The 21,142-nt window shown below is 41.0% G+C and overlaps 1 protein-coding gene across 2 annotated transcripts; it reads left to right on the forward strand.

Annotated features, from left to right (window-relative positions):
* Positions 1–77: 77 nt before the first annotated feature.
* On the forward strand, positions 78–20,514 carry ccar1 (cell division cycle and apoptosis regulator 1). 2 transcript variants are annotated; one of them, XM_050071001.1, is made up of 26 exons: positions 78–124; positions 1,254–1,415; positions 1,621–1,796; positions 1,923–2,060; positions 2,621–2,653; positions 3,193–3,389; positions 3,634–3,760; positions 4,290–4,409; positions 6,309–6,501; positions 6,676–6,820; positions 6,923–7,078; positions 7,189–7,414; positions 8,482–8,595; positions 8,922–9,088; positions 9,954–10,164; positions 11,352–11,435; positions 11,610–11,798; positions 12,915–13,106; positions 13,235–13,471; positions 13,564–13,693; positions 13,982–14,070; positions 14,917–15,057; positions 15,176–15,296; positions 15,448–15,630; positions 17,641–17,846; positions 19,444–20,514. In XM_050071001.1, exons 2-26 carry the CDS (start codon positions 1,304–1,306, stop codon positions 19,522–19,524), a joined length of 3,768 nt encoding a protein of 1,255 aa, XP_049926958.1. In that variant the 5' UTR covers positions 78–124; positions 1,254–1,303; the 3' UTR covers positions 19,525–20,514. The 2 variants fall into 2 exon arrangements, with proteins under 2 accessions (XP_049926958.1, XP_049926957.1); XM_050071000.1 differs by lacking the exon at positions 78–124 and adding an exon at positions 501–645.
* The last annotated feature ends 628 nt before the right edge of the window (positions 20,515–21,142 follow it).

Raw genomic sequence — 21,142 nt, forward strand, 5'->3', positions numbered from 1 at the left:
GGGACAGCAATAATTTATTCAACAAATAAAGTTGTATCTATCTGCGCTGCAGAGAGCATGAGTTGGACGGTCCAACCCGCGCATGCGCATTTTATGTCTACATCGGCCGGCGCAAGGGACATCGGTGAGCATTGTTGACAATATTTTAATCAAAACCTATACGTTTCTTATGTGCAACATTAAATGTGCAATTATGAAATGCATGCAAGAGAGCTGCTACTACTAGAACATATGCTTTTCTGATTTTAAAACATCGGCCATCCAGTGCCAACTGTAGAGCCAGCGAAATGTAAATTCAGGCCTCGTTTTCGATAACAAATCCAGCACGAGGCTAATCTGGCAACAAAGCTAACAACGTCCAAATGCTAAGTGTTAGCTAGCCATGCACAGCTGCTAGGGTAAATCTGCCTTACAAAACAATTTACGTTTCAGTAATGTTGACTGAGCCTTAATAACGTATTCGAAAAAGCTTTGTCAGCTGCTGTTAACCACAACAATAGCAGCACTAGCATGTTAGATAGTCGTAAAATGTTAGCTAGCCAGGTAGCCGCCTGCTCTAACCTTCTGTCAGTGGCTAACGTTAGCCAGACAGCCGTTGAGCTGTGTCAGCAGTTACATATCTCCGGAGCACTGCAGAAAACAAGGGTAACATAACGTTATGTTTTGATATTTCGTGCTTTCGTTTGAGTAATTTGTCCTCCAGAAGTAGCTCCTACGTCATCAGTTTAAATGGTTTATTTTAGTCCTCTGTGTTAACGTTAATCGAGTGACGGTTTGATATTGTACGCTAACCGTTGGGACCAGCTAAAGTTAAAGGTAGTGACTTGTCCAGTCAGTGTTAACAACATGCTAGCCTTGTTAAGGCGCCTTATGTATCCTTATATTTATATTCAAGGAAATACGTTATGTCATTGTCCCCTTAACATTGCCTCTGAACCAGTTTTGATGCTACATTGGACGTTGTTTTACACCTAGTTATTGCTTTACTGGCTGTAACAGTACACACGTCTCTCATTGTAACCTACTGCATTGCACAGTCAAAGGTGACAGGGTATATGCAGTCCAAATTAGCTGCTTGTGATTCATATAGTTATAATTTTGGACTGAGGTATGTGGACACAGTTCAAGTTAGTTACAACATGGAGTTGTGTTATCTTTGATACCTGGTGCCTCAGATATTTCACTGTTTGTGTGAGGTTCATTTGGGTGCACAAATGATGACAAAATTCTCTTTTCATCCGTTTTGTTTTTAGTGACAAGCATCGGCCTGGTGAACAGAGACTGCCCTTAACCTGAGTGAGTCATGGCCCAATTCGGGGGACAGAAGAATCCGCCGTGGGCGACTCAATTTGCTGCCACGGCGGTGTCTCAGCCAGGCCACTCGGGACAGTCTCTTGACCTCAATAGCTTGCACTGTGAGTATGGCAGTATGGCAGTTCTGAGCAGTTTCATTTCCTCTCTTACTGGGTGCATGGTTACACAAATATTTAATGTTGTGCTCTTTTGGTTATATTAACTTTTTGATTCTGACTTAATTTTGTCATCACACCATATTCCCCATCCTGTTCTACGCTAAGTTCAGTGTGTTTTATTTGTGTGCCTTATTTTCCGTCTTTTTAGCTCTTGGTGTGCAGCAGCCATCCCTTCTGGGAGCATCCCCCTCTGTTTACTCTCAGCAGTCAGCCTTGGCTGCAGCCTCTCTCAGCAACCAGTCTGCTGCAAACTATCAGCTGTCTCAGCAAACTGCTGCCTTGCAGCAGCAAGCTGCAGCAGCTGCCGCAGCAGCACTACAGCAGGTCAGTCACAGTGACAGGAGTCCTAAGCACACTCAACAATCTATGCCTATTGCTTTAGTCGCATGTAACACTGTTCCTCACTGTGAATCACCACTATCCCTCCCATGTTCTCTGTAATATATATAGTCTCAGCTCAATACAGCCCTCCAGCAGTATCAGCAACAGCAGCAGCAGCAACAACAGCAGCAGCAGCAACAACAGCAACAGCAGCAACAGCAACAGCAGCAACCCCCTCAGCAGCAGCTGTACAATGTACCTCATCAGGTGACTCATTTGCTCATTTTGCTTTGTGTCACACTTAATTTTGCTCAAACTAACCCTGGAAATATATTGGTTGGTTTAGTTGAGACAAAATAAATGACATGGGCATTGATCTTTGTAATAGTTTATATTTCTTCCATTGCTTCATATCAATAGTGATGTATTAGCGAGGTAGTAAGTAGTAAATTAGTAGTAATAGTAAGTAGTAAATTTAAAATGCCCCAAGTTTCGATTTGTCTTCGGATAATATCAGTTTTCACGCTTTTAAATTGAGATTAAATTGATTCCTGGAATTTTTCTTCTCCATTTTCTCAAGCTTTAGTGCTCCATAGGTCTTAATAGCACAGCAACTTTCTCTTGAGTGAGATAATGTGACTGTGCTGGGTAATTTGATAGGACTACTCGAGTGGAGTGTGTGCAGTGTGTATACATAGTGCTAAATAGATCTTGTTTCCATTAGCAGAATTCCTTAGTTAACACACAGTGTAGCATTGGAGTGTGGGCAAATCTATAATATCAGTCAATAAAATGTTCACCCTTGGTATTTTCTTTTTGTTTCACAGCTTCCGCAGCCTCAACAGGCACTGATTTCTCAGGTAATGTGTAAAAACACATACATTTGCCATATATATATTTTTGTCATCTCAGAAATGCTAGTCAAGGCTTGCTGTTGGGATTAAATTACTAATTTTGGCACAGATCTCATATCTCATATCATATTGTATATCCATTTATACTTGCATATTATGTTCAGGGTCACATGGGGTAGAGCTTATTCTGGCTTGCACTGAGCGAGAGGGAGGGTGTAGAAGGAAAAAAACTCCCAAGACGTTCATGCCTAGATCACTCCTATCTGTTTACATCTTAGCATTTGAAACTGAAACCCAGGCCAAACGTTTCCATAGCTGACAAGATCAAAGTATTTTTCCTGGTTCATTCCCTGATGGTAATGTTCCAGTTTTCTTCGTGGCTTTGGGTTTAGTTTGTTTATACGAGAAAAAGCCAACTTTTGATTTGCTTTTTTCTTTGCATTCTTGCAGACTCTGAGTGTCCGTGATGTTTACTGATGACATGGAATCAAACTTAATTCATAATCGCAGTTTTTTGGATCTGTCTTTCTTTTTCCAACCTTCAGCCCCCCGTCGCCTTGCCCACCAGCCTAAGCTTGTCCAACCCCCAGCAGACAGCCCAGATTACTGTGTCCTACCCAACACCACGTTCAAGCCATCAACAGCAGACGCAGCCACAGAAGCAGCGTGTCTTTACTGGTGTCGTCAACAAGCTACACGACACATTTGGCTTTGTAGATGAAGATGTCTTCTTTCAGCTAAGGTGATAGAGAGTATCTCTCAATGTATTTCCTGTGCAAATGAGTGTGGAATGATAAGTTAAAAGCCCATCAGCTATAGTTTCTTTATTGTATGCATTACATTGACACTGCCTTATTCTATTGCCAGTCTTACCCCACCCTTGTCATTTCCCATTTTTTGGCACTCATATCCGACAGTTCCAAGGATACATGCACCTTTTTCAATTCGAAACTGATGCGACTGAATGCTTTTTTGAATCTTTTCAGTGCTGTGAAGGGGAAGACTCCTCAGGTGGGTGACAGGGTCCTAGTGGAAGCTGTGTACAACCCGAACATGCCCTTCAAGTGGAACGCCCAGCGCATCCAGACCTTACCTCAGCTAGCAAACCAGTCGGTGAGAAAATTCAAGAGGAGGCACTTAGTCGCTCGGGAAGGAGAGGATAACATTGTTGGGCACATTAATACGCACTGAGGGTTTCTGCTTGAATTATTTTTCACATTTAGATCTTTGGTATCATCGATCAGCGCAATATCTGTGTTTTCACATGTAAAGACTTTGTTTAAGTTTCCCCAGTCAAGTCCTCTAAAGATGGGAAACATTTTTCTTAACTGGTGTGGTTCCTCTGTCCGTTGTATTATGTGTTTGCTTCAGAAAGTTTCAGCCTTTGGCCTTATTGATCTGACTAAACATTGGAACACCTACCTCTGTGACAGAATATGATGAAAGTAGCATGTCTCTGAATTATATCAAAAAGTGAGATCCACAGGTTCATTTTAAATCCTGGATAATTCACCTGGCTTAGTCAAGGGAGAGTCTTAATATAAAGTAGTTTTTTGTTGTCTGTTTTTTTTTTCCAGATTTGATATTGTCCCTGTGCCTCTCTGTTTTTTTATTGACTGTTGTGTTCTCAATCCCTCCTTAGCATCAGCAGCAGCCTCAGCCTTTACCTCAAGCTTCCCCACAGCTCGGCAGCCTTTACAATGAGCCAGGGATGCAGCTGCGCTACTCAGACATGCACTCCACTTTGGACAACAGACAAAATGTAACCCCCTAGCCCTGAATCACACACTTTGTTGGTCCTTCTCTCTACTCAGTTTCTTTTTTTGACTTTTTGTCTTTGTTTCCTGGCTTTCTTGTTTAACCTATTCACGTTGGAACTAGGGCTGCACAATATTGGAAAAAACTGACATTGTATATTTTTTTCTGGGATAGATATACACACACATATATATATATATATATATATATATATATATATATATATATATATATTGCGATATGAAAACATTTTCACCAGATGACTTGAATCACTCTGTTTGAAAATAACTAATCAGTCTAGAATTATTGGTTTGATTTCGTAGGGTGTGCTTTGGTCGTTTAATCAGACAGACTTCTCTTCTAAATTAACGTTAATGATAACATTACATTTCCAGCCTTGCAGCTGTGAACCAGCGTTGGGAGATGTCTGGTGTCTTTAGGCTATCTAAATTAGCTTTAGCCAGGCTTGTAGCTGGTAGCTAGCTTTTTTTTTTGGCAACTCTGTAGTGAAGAATGGTTGGGAGATGCTTTAATAACATTGCATTGAAGAGATGCTTTATTTTTTTGTACTGGAAACACAAAACACGGACCTTTTTAACAGTCATTATACAGGAGCCTCAGCTTATTGGAACGCTTTCTGCTGACCGCTGTAGCTTAAAAAAAGCATGTGCTTTACTGTGTAGGTGTCACTTACCAACTTTGTTAGTCATTTTACACACACACACACACACACACACAGCAGAGTCTCACTTCCTAAAACATAATGCCACCAGACTACATCAGAATTACAAGTAAAACTTTCTTAAAGGCAAGGGCTTTGCCGGTAACAATAGACATGGAATTGAGAACTGAGCAAGTTTTCCTTTCGTGTCAAGCAGCAAAAAAAGTTGTAGCATTACATGTTTGAGTCAGTTTGCCTTCCTTGAAATTGCGCTTCCTGTGATGATCGCAGTGTCAATTCTGAAAATAATATATCGTGCAGCCCTAGTTGGAACTGTAACCATAGTTACATCTATATTTAACTGCAGTTTTTGCTTGTTCTTTTAGTTTGCTGTCATTGCCAGATGGATAGAACCACATGTTTTAGTGGTTTAACAATACATGTCTTTATTTTAAGGAACATTAATTCTTCTTAAGGAAAGAATTTTTTATACTACTGCTTCATTATGCATTTTTAAATGTGCTTTTTGTGATAGACTACAGCCTTTTTACCCAGGAAGTATAATGTTTTTGTTTGGAAACAAGCAAAAAATGAACTAATGTTGCTTGAGCTGTTACTTTTGTTTCAGAAGTGTTCTCGCACATGGAGCTCCTTAATATTTAAATCAGTAAATCTCTTTACAGCGGACATTGCAGATGACAGGGAAAATACGTTGTTTAAGAGGTCGTGTTGGATTACAGTAATCTTTGATATTAAGATTTAATTTGACACACCACTCAAATCAGTACCTCACCAACTGAATCAGTGCCTTACCAAGCAGTGAGAATTATATATTTGTTTAGTTAATATTTCTGAATGTGGTGGCAGTGTGGCCTTTTGGTTCAAGTGACTCTACTTCAGCCAGAGCTCCAGATTTGATCTCAGCACCATCTTTTCCTTTGAAAGTGCCGAGCAAGATGTTGAACTCATCTGCTCACTACGTGCATGAAATGTCCTCAGAATATTCTGTGATGAGGCCAGCCTATCAGGACAGCTCTAACAAATTAATGAGATTTCTACAATTCTTTCTGTCAAGCAGACGCTCAGACCTTTTCCCAGCTTCTTTCTTTCAAGCAGCCACTGATCAAGATTTTGCACAGTGCTTATTTTTTGAGCAGACATTGCCTTTTTAACTGAATATTATTTCAGGTCTACTTTTTGATGTGCTCACCTCTCCTTTTGTCTTTTTCCCCCCTTTTCTAGAGCCAGCCTCAACCTCCTAACATGATGAAGGCCGCCCCCACCATGCTGCAGTCACTACCTCCCCCAACCACATTCAGTGTTCCAACCCAGGCTCCCCCTCCTTCCCTTCTGCAAGCCCAGCTGTCTGCTGCCTCTCTGGCCCCCCTCCTCCAAAACCCTCCTCAGCCTCTGCTGCCACAGCCTCCACCCAAAGGTTAGATACTTCTTAGTGGGATTGCATTTGTCTCATGTTGGTTATAAAGCAGTCAGACAAGTGGCGACGATCACTGCTGTTTGCAGCTGTTCAAGCACTTCATTGACCACAAAATCAAAGCTGTCTTCATAGCATGTTAAGTGATTAAACAAGCATTATTTTCCTTGTCTCTAGATGTGTTTCCAGGGGGTCTGCTTCAGCCCCCAGTGAGAATGATGCCACAGCCACAGCCTGTCCGACGAATTGAGCCTCCACCCCGCTTCCCCAGTCGCAATGATCGAGGCCCTGAGCTCATTCTCAGGACTAAAGAGGAACGCATGTAAGATGCCGATAGATATCACCAGAGATAATATGATGTTTGTGACTGAAATATGCATTAGGCATAAGTTACTCATGGTAGTGTTTTTACTCAATGCTGTAGTCGAGACAGAGAACGTGAGCGCAGACGGTCAAGAGAACGCTCACCCACACGCAAACGCTCCAGAGACCGCTCTCCCAGACGGGACCGCTCACCCCGAAGGCCTCGCAGGGTGGTTCCTCGCTACACGGTCCAGTTTTCCAAGTTCAGCCTAGATGGGTAAGAACAATCTTTTCAGTATTTCCTGCTGTTATTGTTTTTTTGGAAACAATTCACTGACAGTATGTTTGTGTTATGGAGGTACTAACTGTCCTCTGTGGGTTCTCCAGCTCCAGCTGTGACATGATGGAGCTACGAAGGCGCTATCAGAGCCTCTACATTCCCAGCGACTTCTTTAATGCTGTCTTCACCTGGGTGGATGCCTTCCCTCTGACGAGACCCTTCCAATTTAGCAATGCCTGCAACTTCCACATCTTGCACAAAGAAGTGGATCCTCTAGTCAAGAATACAGCCGTGCTGGACCCTCCTGATGCCAACCACACCTACAGTGCTAAGGTATGACTGCCAAGTAAAGATTATATTGCAGCAGTGTGGTTTTTGCATTCAGTTGGATGCAGTGGACAGAAAAGTCAGCCCATGTTCTTATTCCCCCTAGTTAAAGTTGTTAAGTTGTAAGATCCTTTATCAAACTACAACTACTACAGGTGTTGTTCTAAGAACGGGACCAAACCAACCAATATTGTCATCAATACCACAAAAAAAAAAAAGTGCACTGTCTGTAGATTTGGTTTAAAGATGGTTTGATGGGAAGATGGACAGAGTCATAAGGTAGCATATTAAATATAATGCATAGGATTAAAGACTGGCACAACAAAAAGGTTTTTTTAAGGGACACACGTTGGGACTTCCTGTAGCTATGGTTACCAAAGACACTTCTCTCCATCACTTCACAAAGATACACTTGGAAAGGATGTTAAAGTCTTGAGTTTAAATTGTAGTCCCAAAGATTTCAGTCCTAGTTGATTTGGTTATTCCTGTAGTTATCATGGTAACAGCAGTGCGGTTTAAAACTACAGGAAGCACTCGTCTATTAGCTACTGTGTCAATTGTACAACTTGGGAGCAACTGATGTTTCTGTTAACCCTGCAGCCAAACAAACTCAAGTTGTTTCAATGATTTTAAAATATTAAATGCAACCGCAATCAGATTTCAAACTGCACATGTTGCAATGGCAAAACAAAGTCGGTTACTTTGAGGAGGAGGTTGACTCTTTAGCAGCTCCTTGTGGCTGCTGCTCCTTGTTGCAGTGCTCTCTTGGAAAAATTAAAAATGATCCACTGGTGAAAATTTGAGAAGATCATTGTGTAGTGTCGTGAACACATATTTTTATGAACCATTGCATATTTCACCAGTTTATCACTTTGAATGTGAGGCAGCAGCTGTGTGAAATGCATGGTTTGCATTACCAGTGTCTCTATACAGCTCTGGTACCATGTTGGCTGTAACAAACACTGAATGGCTATTGTAAAAAAAAAAAAGAAGCCTTAAATGGTGTCAAAATCGATTGTAATTTCATAAATATTTTAAGGATTATAACTGTAATGTGTCTCTTTATGGTGCAGGTGATGCTCCTGGCTAACCCCAGTATAGAGGAGCTCTATCACAAATCCTGTGCTCTGGCAGAGGACTCTCAGGAGGTCAAAGACTCCTTCCAACATCCTGCTAGGCTCATTAAGGTACACCACACACTCTCTATCCTTGTGCCATGCACATGAGCTGACAGTGATGTATAATTCCTATTCCATTGCTGAGTACTCACAATGTGGATAATGCCAAACTGATGTGGGCTCCACTGTGTGCTTTTATTTCTTTTGATTGTGGATCCTCAAAAGGTATGAATGTTTGGACCTGCTGCTGACCTTTTTGTCCTTCTCTCTGTCTATCCTCCTTTTTTTGCTCTCTCCACCCTCTACGCCCCTGATCCATATTATCATTCCCCATTTCCATCTAACCTTTTCTACTCTGTGGCTCTCTTTTGTACCCGTCTGTCTTTCTCTTTTAGTTTTTGGTGGGAATGAGAGGTAAAGATGAGGCCATGGCCATTGGTGGTCACTGGTCTCCCTCTCTGGATGGAACTGACCCAGAGAAGGATCCCTCAGTCCTTATAAAGACAGCCATACGCTGTTGCAAGGCACTCACAGGCATAGATCTTAGTCTGTGCACTCAGTGGTAAGAGCTGTTATTCTCATCGATACTTATTTTTCTAATTGATTGTGTTTCTGTTCAAACCTAATAACTCTGCTGGTACTAAAATCCCAAATTAAGTAACTACTATGATATTGCTGCATAATTTTACTACTTCTATAAAAAAAATCTCATCCTGGACACGTCGGGTGATTTTATTTGTTTTGTTTTTCCTTTTTTATATTAATGATAACTGTATTGTTAATTTGCTTCCTATTATTTATCACTTTTATTTATTGTGCTGTGCAGTGTTCCTTTTTGGCCTTTCGTGTGTTGTCGTCTTGGCTCTCTCTTTCTGTCACACTCTCTATACATATATATGCATATTACATTGTGATGAAAAACCAAACGCATGGACTGTGGCTGGAAGCAGTAGCCTGGACCAGAAGACACTGCATTACATTTTTTTTAATTTATTTTTCTTTTCTCCCTGTTAAATATCTTATATATTTAACTGGCTTTCACTGTCCTGTTGATTCTGTCCTTCCTCGCACAACCCTAATGTAGTGCGTTAAGTGTATCCAAGGTTAAATGCAGAACCCTCATCCATAATTGGCTGAAGCTATAATGGGGATGAATTTGGGGATGTGACTTATTTTATGTGATTGTCTGTCAACTTTCTCAAAATGGCTGCCGTAACCTGTGACAACAGTTGGAGAGCTGCAGACTGGGTCCATTTGTCTATGCTGTGTGTTGTGTGGGAGAAGGGTCACTGTAATGATATGTACAATCATTCAGTGATCTCATGGGAGGGAGTAGTTGTAGAAGGCTCGCCTTAGCAAGGCTTGCCTTTTATACTGTGCCCTGACCAGAATGTTTCTTTCCAATGCACCCTCTTCCTTTGCGACAGGTATCGTTTTGCAGAGATTCGCTATCATCGGCCGGAGGAGACACACAAGGGGCGGACAGTCCCTGCTCATGTGGAGACAGTGGTTTTGTTTCTTCCGGATGTTTGGCATTGTCTTCCTACCCGCTCAGAGTGGGAGGTGCTGTCACGGCGACTCCGGGAGCAGCTGGCTGAGAAGCTGTCGGCCGAGCGAAAGGAGGCGGATGGAGAACAGGCACTGAACCGCTAATCCCTCTCTTCTCATTTCCGCTTCTCACAGGAAGGCACAGGAATTACAAAAAAACAAACCCCAGATACACAGACACAAAGCACACCTCACCACTCACGCAGACAGACACGAACACAGACAGATTATTGTTCCACCAAACCTCACCTAGGCGTCTTCTGTTTACTCCTCCACCTGTCCCTTCTCCTCTGCTCCAACTCCTCCATTCCTCCATCAGCACATCCACCTTCCCTCACATCCAGCAGACACATACAGTGGAAGCAGTGAGACTAGGTTGTGTTGTGTAGGCCCTGATCGCAACTGACAAAACAGCTTCCAGCCCCTCAAACACCTCATAATTGGGTGCTTATCTGGGTATAATCATTAATACTAATCCTGTCATTTTGTTGTGCTTTATATTAAACAATACCTGCTTTGAATGTGGGTGCTTGCAAATGGTTTAGCTATGGTCTCAAATAGCTTCTTAAATTTGAGCCAGTGGTGATTCTCTAACGCTGGAATCTGAAATGTTTCTTTATGCTGGAATCTGTGGAGTCAGTTGCGTGTAAATAATGTGTGTGTTATAGCGATGTGTATTTTTTATGATTTTCCACATCAATTTGATATCGTCTGACTTTGAAAAGAGAACCTCCCCAAAGTCCTGTTTCTTGTCTGTTCTTGTTGTTGGATTCTACATTCTCATTTGGACTATATGTAGAATTTGGTTTTTCCAGGGCAGTTGGTTGGACAGATGACTCCTATCTGACGTAGGTGTATAAAACCCAGAAATGGCAATACCCAATACCCCAGTCATAGACCATGGTAGGGCCACCCTATCCTCACTCCGTTTGGAGACCAGCTTCAGTTCACCTGATGTACCTACACACCTTTTGGACACACCTCTCATTGATTTTTACCTTTTTTTGTGTTCCACAGATTGATTGATTGGCAGCTGGGGGGCTTTTCTGTTGGTTTTTATAAGAGCTAGAGAGCTTCCCTGTGTACGCTTCAGTAGCAGTGGACTTAAACACAGCTGAGAGCTCACTAGGACGAGACAATGAGAGACAGATGTGACCTTGCTTCTTGCACGGATCAACTTTAAAGTTCACTCAGGCCACGAGTGGTGTACTGACTGTTTGCTATCCCGCCTCTTTCTTTCTCTCTGCCTGTCTCTATCTTAATGATTTCCTGTCAAGGAGGAAGAGGAGAAGGATGACGACGAATCGAAGGACGTTAGTACTCCCACTCACTGGGCAAAACTTGACCCGAAATCAATGAAGGTGAGATTCAAGGAAAAGCCTCAGCATTGATCTAGAAGAACAAACAAGAAATGAGCTTATATGCATCATCTTCAGATCATATTCGTTCATAATGTACATAGAGAAATGTTCAGATTAATTCTCTTCACAACGTTAAATGTGCATTTCCCACATCCCTGTTTTCTCCCCTTGTAGGTGAATGACCTGCGCAAAGAGCTTGATTGTCGCTCTCTAAGCTCTAAGGGGTTAAAGTCGCAGCTGATCGCACGCCTCACCAAGCAGCTGAAGGTGGAGGAGCAGGTGGAGGAATCGAAGGAGCCGGAGAAACCAGAGTGCAAAGCTGCTGAGGAAGAAGAGCCGTCTCGCACAGAGGAGGACAGAGAGGTACAGAGAACTGTGTTATATGGATAAGATTTATGAAAGAATTCAAAAGAAGCTGTGACATTTTTGTAATTGTGGCAACACTTAAATGCCGATGTCTCCTAAAATAGCTTCATTGCCGTCTTCCTATGTTTGTAACATTATTTTTTAAACAGAAAACAAATTTTATACTGTGATATTTACTGGAAATTACATGCAGTATAGCCAATAGTTAATAGACTAGCTTGTTACCAGAGGTGGTCATTTAGCTTACCAGAAACTGTCAGCTCCTTGATGAACTCCCTCCGATCAGCCTCTGCCTTTTTTAGGTTTTTGTAGTGAAATATGAAGGTATCGTGTAGATAAGACTCTCAACTCAACTTCACAAGTCAGTCATTCCTCGTCCATTGCAAGCGTCAGGAATAAATTAAAACACAATGTCTGAGGAAAGTTGTCGCCGACGCCGACCTGTGCTTGGCAGTAAATTGCACTCAGTCTGCGAGATACTTGTAGCTCTGTTAATCTGTTTATAAAAATAATATTATATTAGGCACATTGTCATTGCCTATTACTAATGCGATTTAAGTTGGATTTAGCGTTATGATGCCGTCAGCACAAGTTGCTGCTGTAGGCAACATTTGACTTTGCCAGAACGTATCATCATGGTAAATGCTGGTTTAGCTGATGTGCATACAGTCAAACCTGATCTCTTTATGTTGTACATGATGCCAAAATGGGTATGATTTTAATTATATTACACTTCATATGCTTTCCGTGGAGATGATGTCATAGTTTTGTGAGCTGCAGGCTACACTCTGTGTCAGTAGTCCATCTGGACAATGATCTGGCTCAATTTGAGCTTTGCTATAAAGAAGCCCAGTCTCACTTCATTCAGCATTTGTCCTTCTGTGATTTCTGTTGAAATGTGGACTGGCACATCACGAACAATGGCCACATACAAAAATTGAAATAGCAAAAAGGTTGTGCACAGACACACACTACCTTTTTTTTTAAGGATAGAATTAATAGACTGCACTTATTTCATCATCACAACACGTGCAGGAGTTAACACAATTTATGTAAATTAGTTTTAAATTTCATCTTAAGTGTTCTTCTAACTCACGTGTTCTTCTCTGGCAGGAGGAGGAAAGGAAGAGGCAGGAGGAGCTTGAGCGTCAGCGGAGAGAAAGACGCTACATCCTCCCTGATGAGCCCACCATCATCGTACACCCCAACTGGGCAGCCAAGAATGGCAAATTTGATTGCAGTGTCATGTCCCTAAGCGTGCTGCTTGACTACAGACTAGAAGACAACAAGGAGCACTCGTTTGAGGTGAGAATGAATGGCCACAGTTACAAAGAAGATACAGAGAAGATGAAAAAAGTTAACAGTACACATGTACTATAGTGATAGTTTTGTCTGTATAGATTGATCATACACTGTGATCTTGTTCTGTCCAGGTTTCCCTGTTTGCTGAGCTGTTTAATGAGATGCTACAGAGAGACTTCGGCTACCGCATATATAAAGCCCTCGCTGCTTTTCCAACCAAAGATGAAAAGAAGGAAAAGGAGAAGAAAGCCAAAAAGGAGGCGGAAAAGAAGGAGGCTGACAAGCGTGACATAAAGAAGGAAAAAGAAGAGGAGAATGAAGAACCAGTTGTGAAGAAGATCAAAGAGGATGAGGAGGAGAAGAGGAAGGCAAGCCTCTCAAACCAACTGGTCTTTTCAGTCTGCTATTTGCTCCACGTATTTTCTGTGTTTTCATTCAGTTGTGTGACTTGTGTTTTTAGTGCGATGACAAGGCTATTAAGAAGGAGCTGTCTCGTGATGAAGAGGAGAACGAAGATGATGGCAGCACGGCCAACGCTGAAGAATATGACCCCATGGAGGCTGAAGATGCGGAAGATGATGACGATGATGGTACTGCACTCTTTGTTTAAATACAACCCAATCAATTATGTTTAAGTTTCCCACAATTTGATTTGGTCGATGATGAGAAATCATGCACCACGCTGAACCTGTGATGGAAAACACTTCCACAGTTTCTGAGGCCTCAACTTGGGAAAACATTGCTTTGTTTGATATTTAAATATTTCCGATATTCACACTGATGAAACACACAATGTAAGAATTACATTTAAAGATGTATTGTCACTTGTTCAAACTTATTCCACTTCACAACTTAACATTTCTGTTCATATTTCTTAGACAAGGATGATGAAGACTCCAATGATCGAGACAGGAAAGATCGTAAGGATGACCGCAAGTCGTCAAAAGAGAGGTCCTCTAAAGACAAGGTTGGTTAATGTTTGTCATTCAAGTTTTATTCATTGTAACATGTTAACTTAATACAAAAATATGGATGATGCAGATGTGATGTAAGAGCTTTTACACTCAATTAAGAAAATGACAGGAAACAAAACCATTTTAGAGCGTCGCAGGGAAAAGTTGCATCAGTATGAACTGGCTGGTCTCAGTGTGACTCAAGCCAACTCATGGTGTCACCTGCAAATTAGCTTGTCAAGTTGCCAGTGGCTGGTTTTAGAATATAAGACACGACACCTGTTTTAACAGTGAATCGGCTTGTAGCGACGTCCACTGGCCAAGTCAGTAACTAACTGTAATCAAATGCCATATTCACCTACTGTGGCAATCTCTGACAACAACCGCTCGTCCCTGAGCCTAATTCCATTTTATCTTTAATCCCAAAGTTGTTGACACATACATAAGTCTCCGTTCTCACAATGTAACAGTGTTGGACGGTGGGTCAGTGCTGTTGCTCCCTGTATGTGTGCATGTCACACACACTCACATATTCAATGACAAGTTAGTCTGCGCTTTAATTTGTACCGTATTTATTATGAAGACACGCTGTCTGAAGCTCAAGTCGTTTGCCATTTCATCACTTCCAGAAATGCAGCGAGCATCTCACTAGCACTATCCTCATTCATATTTTAAAAAGCTACAGATTATATTCAGCAACAGAATAATCCTGAAAGGCTTGAACTGGAACACAAGTACAGAGTAGTTGCAAGTTTGAGCTCGTCTCGTCGAGATCTTTGGTCTGAGCTGGGCTTAAGACACTGATGTAGCATAAACATGATTATTTGGTATAAATATGGTTGTTGTTGTTGTTACACAAGGAGAAGAAGCAGATGGTCACACACAACAAAGAGCTGCTGATGGCGTTCGTCTACTTTGACCAGAGCCACTGTGGCTATCTGCTGGAGAGAGACCTGGAGGAGATCTTGTACACACTGGGACTGCACCTTTCTCGTGCTCAGGTGAACACACACACACACACTAACCTAATTATCACCATGGTTTGTCTCTGGGTCTGTGCACCCCTGATTGTTAATGTGTCTTGTTCACTCACTGCCTGCCTGTCGTGTCTATTTCCAGATAAAGAAGCTGTTGAATAAGCCGGTGGTCAGAGAGTCATGTTACTACCGTAAACTGACAGACAGGGGGAAGGATGAACCCATTCCTTCCTTTAATGAAGCCCAGATAGAAAACCTCATAGGTGAGCTAATATGGGCTTTAATGATTGAATGTGTTACTACCACTATGAATTTTTAAATCTGCAATGACTTAGGAAGTGTCATCAAATAAGCTACAGCTATCATATGCTCAAGGGTTGCTGTCGTTTATGAAATTCTTCTTCTTTCTGTCAGGTAACCGAGGACTACTTCCTGCTCCAAAAGCTAGAGCGCAGTCTGAGGCCAGTGAGTCCGGTAATCTGATCGTGTATAACGGAGCCATGGTCGATATTGGCAGCATGATGCAGAAACTGGAGAAGAGTGAGAAAGCAAGAGAGGAGATAGAACAGAAGCTCATGGTTCAGGATGCCAAAATGGGTATGATTTTAATTATATTATACTTCATATGCTTTCCCTGGAGATGATGTCATAGTATAGTGAGCTGCAGGCTACACTCTGTGTCAGTAGTTCATCTGGACAATGATCTGGCTCAATTTGAGCTTTGCTATAAAGAAGCCCAGTCTCACTTCATTCAGCATTTGTCCTTCTGTGATTTCTGTTGAAACGTGGACTGGCACATCACAAACAATGGTCACATACAAAAATTGAAATAGCAAAAAGGTTGTGCAAAGACACACAGTACCTTTTTTTTTAAAGGATAGAATTAATAGACTGCACTTATTTCATCATCACAACAACACGTGCAGGAGTTAACACAAGTTATATAATTAAAATATCCCAGCATGGGAGTGTTTCAGGGCTGTTAATTAAATTAACTGTGCTTGAATCAAATGATCCCCTTACATTGTTTACAGGAGGTATTTGAAAGGGTTGTCCAGAAGGCCTCATATCAACTTGAGAATAAAGAGGATCTTAAGTGTTGTTTATTATAGACAGTGCTTTCCTGTGTACAGCAGTGTTTCACAGCCATCTTTGTTGACAGCCCACAATTTTCCCACTCAGCTTGTTTGCAGTAGTCAGGTTACAAGGCTTGGGCAGTATGTATTTTTTCATACCATCTTGATATTTGACAGTAGTGTCCGGTATATGACGGTATTTGTGTGTGGTGATTCCTAACGGTCTTTCTCTGCCATTGCTAGCCGGTTGTTTACACTTCTGTAACCTCACCTACACTACTGGCAATTGCCATATCTGTGAGCTCAGCTGCCTGTTCTACGAGGAGAAACTGACCTCTTGTGGCGCATGATATGCAGTACATGTAATCCATCCTCAATACAACACCTCTATATGATTTTAACAGACAGATATGGTTTTTTTTTTGACAGTATTGGAAAACATTGGGATTTCTGAATACCCTGGTATACGGTTATACCGCCCAAGCCTTCAAGTTGCCATACCAGGTTATGATATCAACACAAGGATGCGTTGTGTTGGTCTTACATAAACTTTTCCAGGACATTCTGACTTGAGTATAAACCCTTTGGTTTCTTAACAAGAAATCCTCTCTGAAAAGCTTTACTACACATAGCATCAACACTGTCTGTGAAAGTCTGTAAATGTACTTTCTCAGATACTGAAAATTAATCACCTCCCACAGACTGATCACAGTGATTGTAATCAGTGTGCCCATGGTCATGGAAAATCTGAAAAAGTCATGGGGTATCACAGTCACATTTTCAAGGCCCGGAAAAGTCACAGCATTAGTAAAAATCATTTAACGTTTTGGAAAAGTCATGGAATTTTGTTGTGAGTGAAGAATTTGTCACAGTAATCTACCATGGATAACCTTGCACGTAATGTAACATAATGGCAAATTTATTTTCTGTAGCTGTCAACATCAGAAGTTCTAATATGGGTTGATGTGTGACGTTTTATTTACGTATGACGTAACGTGACGTATTTATTTATTTAACACGTGTTTTTCATTTTCTCCCACATTCAGAATCTCCCTTCAGCCAACTAGCTGAAAATATGTTTGAATAGTTTGAACCTGATATGTTTGAAAATGTCAGGCAAGTGGGGCAAGAAAAATAATTTATTGTGGGTCCTTGAAAAGTCGTGGAAAAGATTTGAAATGTTGTCTGTACAAATGTGTGGGAACCCTGGGTTATTAACATGTAAATGTCGGCTGTAGTAATGGCCAAAACAGTAACCTTTTGGTTTTCCAGCACTATGCAGCTTGAAAAACAAATCTTTCTTTAGATGTAGAATAGTTTTCCAATCTGAACAGATGAGTTTCAGGTAAAAAAAAAAAAAAAAACTCCTTATAAAACACCAAATGATTTGCAAACCATTGTTTTCCCAAGTGCTTCTTAATAGTTTGTTTCTTAGGAAAGTGTAATTTGACTGAAGCTATGTTTTATGCTTCATCATTGACCTGTCTTTATTCTAATCCTCCATCTAACTCTGTGTTGTGCCTCTTTGCAGAGGAAGATGCAAAGGTTAAAGCGCAGGTGGAGCAAGCTAACAAAGCCTTGTTGCGGGAGCTGGAGGAGTTGAAAAGCACACTGAGCCAAACGGAGCAGACTTTGAAGGCTGCGGAGGAACAGAAGAACACCTACCACGACCAGATAAGCAAAACGTCCAACACCTTGATGTCCAGCGTCAAAGAGCTGATGGCAGTGCTGAAAAAGGTGCAACATTTTTAAAAAGCACCACATTGCTGTTTATCTATTTCAGAGATGGAATATGTAACATCACTGGTTTCATCTGTCTCTGAGTGATGGCATTTCATCATTCAGACATACTGTTGGTGACGTAGTTCAGGGCAGCTTTTTTTTAGACATTACTGCACATTTACAGACAGAGCTGTGTGCATGTGTGATATTTAGCACCCGGTGTGCGAGAGAACAGCTGTGAGTTATAATGTTGTGATTGCAAGAAAGAGGAGTGATTTCTGTTTTGTCTCAGGCTGCATCACTGATGGATTTTAAGCACTTATTTTGCCTTTAAAACCTGAATGACCATCATGAGCACGGAAAACAATTGATCTCCTCAGCACCTTGAAATTGGCTCTTCCAGTCTTTCCCTAGTTTATCAAAGTGATTTTGTGCATGAGAGAGAGACGGTGATTTAGATAATAAATATATTACAGCCATCTTGGAAGGTGGTACAAGACATTTAAACTCTCTCTCTGCATGTTTCAGCTTGTGCTGCTGCAGTCTGTACGTTAATCTGACTTGTGTCGCAGCAACAGTGTTACAGAAATGTTACTTGGTCCCACTGTTGTAGTTGAATACATGTAATCAAAAGTAGTTTAACTACATTCATTTTTGCATGTTGATTTTAAGTAGTCAAATAACTTTTTGTCATTTGTTAGTGTAGTTTACTACTGACTCTACAAACTGTTTTGTAGGAATATCGAAGGTTTCCTTTTGTAAGATGTTGCAAAACTCTTGCTGACATTCCTTGCACTTTACCATGAATAGTGGGATATTTAATTTTTTTTGGTTTATGTAATCTGGATCTCTCCCTACGATAGCTTTGCTATAATTTCTTCCTGTATAAAGTAATTAGCTTGCAAAGCTGTGCTTATAAAGAAGCTTCCCCAACATTGCCAGGTCCGACCTGGTACATTTTTAGACTTTTCCATAAGGTCCAGTTCAGACCAAAGATTCACGACAAGATGAGTTGAAACAGGCAGCTACTTGCAATGTGGCTTTCTGCAAAAACCTGCCTGTTCACACCAATGCAACTAGATCAGACGGTGTATCATCTCTATGCAACAACTGTCTGTACTTCTGTTCTGATTTCCAGCTTTACAGGTTTATTTCGTGGCTGAATATAATTTGTAGCGTCTTCAAATATTAATGAGGATAGTGATAGTGATATACTGGCTATAGTTGCATTTGTAGTACAGTGAGGACAGAATCACAGGGATTGGTAGGGACAGAGCACCTGTCGCAGCAAGCAAACACGCCGTCTGCGGTCATTTTGACCTGACCAGCAGACTTTACTACAAGCTGATTGGCTGTTGAAACAGGTGAAGGGCCTTACCCTCTAAAACCAGGCTTGAGTCAAGCTCAAACCCATCAGTTCACACCGCTGCAACTTTTCTCTGCAATGTTCTAAAACGGTTTCTTCTTCGTTGCAAATCTTTGGTCTGAACTGGGCTTAAAATTGACTCAGGATGTTATTCAGACATTAGTAGCGACACTGCCATCAGATTAATGTGAACCAAGTACACGTTTGAAAGGGCTGTATTCATTGATTATTTTTTGTCTCTCTCAGGAACAAGAAGTTGACGAGTCTGGCGATGAAGCTGCTGGCGATCACATTCGGACGTCTCAAACAAATGGTGCTGATGAATGAGTGACACGTTTAAAATAAATGAAGCTAATCTGTAACACTGATTATCTTAAATTGTAAATATTCACTAAAAAAGCATAATTTGGCGGTGTTTTATTTGGACCTATTGTCTCCTAAGTACATGTATGAATTCATTATTGAATTAGTTCTCTTTGTGTTAATTTGACCTCAGCGTCTGTGTGCAATAGATCCCTGAGGAGTTTCTTTTCTTACTTAGAATAATTTGAATCATGACGAAGCTTGGAAATGCTTATTTTCATAGTTTTGAGTAAGTAAAGCTTCGTTGCTAGCATTTCATTTTGCCATTGCTTTAGCTTTGTTATGGCCAATTAAATACCATGTTGTAGATTTAAATGCCAGTTTGTGAGTTGTACTTTTCAGAGAGTTTTGTTTTTCTAATGAGCAATAATGATGCTATTTATGTGCGAGAGAATTCATTAAAAATAACTATATTTAAAATAAACTAATTTTGGATGGAAAAGGGTGGGATGGGGTTTCACGTGGTTCAGACAGAATTTCTTTGTAAATTGCCCCCATTCGCTGTTTCACCACAGCTGTGTTCAATAATCATGTTCAGTTTGTAGTTCTTCTATTTTGCTGGTTTACCTGGGTTCAAACACATGGCTATGCATGGTTCCTGCTTCTCTTGGACCTTTTTGCCGTCAGCACCTCCTGACTGCATCCACAGACTCCTGCACTGTTTCATGTTTTACTGTGACGAGCATCGGTCTTGGTTTCTGACAAAGGAAACAACACATGAACCAAAAGATAAGCTCAATGAATGTGTGTGTTCTGCTGAAGGAGTATTTGCTGCAAAGACATGAACATTTGAAATCCATCTCTGAACTTGGTGTGCGTTGTTTTGGGTTGTTCTGGACAAGAGGCACAATTACATTCAAATGTGCTCCAAAGCAAGCAGTTTTATTTTTCTATTCAAAATGTACTCTATGGATGTCTTGTGAAAGAGTAAAGTGGTCCATTTTAACACTACAATGTGTCTGCATTTTTCACACCTGCAATGTTAAAATGTCTACTGTGAACAAGGTGTATTAATGAACATCTGAATCTTCTTTGTCTTTGTAGCCACCTCCAAAAGACACAGGATTCATGTCCTTTGGAGAGTTTACATTTTTCAATTTAAAACCTAACTTTAATAGTTCCCGGGCTGATCCCAGCGTTGTTTAGTATTCTGCCACCAGCAGTAGGTTTCAGTTGGGTGTTCTGTTGCCATAACAACAAGTTACTGGCCCACTTCCTTAGCAGACTGGTGTTGTTATGGCAACCATAGTGTCAGATCTGTGTACTAAAAAATATTGACAGACATTTTTTTATCGAGTCCCTAAATGCTATTTTTGTAACATTTAATGTGGGTGCTCATTTTGTTACAGCTGGTTTGTGATTTAGTAAAATGTACACTGCTCAAAAAATAAAGGGAACACTTAAACAACACAATGTAACTCCAAGTCAATCACACTTCTGTGAAATCAAACTGTCCACTTAAGAAGCAACACTGATTGACAATCAATTTCACATGCTGTTGTGCAAATGGAATAGACAACAGGTGGAAATTATAGGCAATTAGCAAGACACCCCCAATAAAGGAGTGGTTCTGCAGGTGGTG

Source organism: Epinephelus moara, chromosome 19 (assembly GCF_006386435.1).
Source record: "Epinephelus moara isolate mb chromosome 19, YSFRI_EMoa_1.0, whole genome shotgun sequence".
Lineage (NCBI taxonomy): Eukaryota > Metazoa > Chordata > Actinopteri > Perciformes > Serranidae > Epinephelus > Epinephelus moara.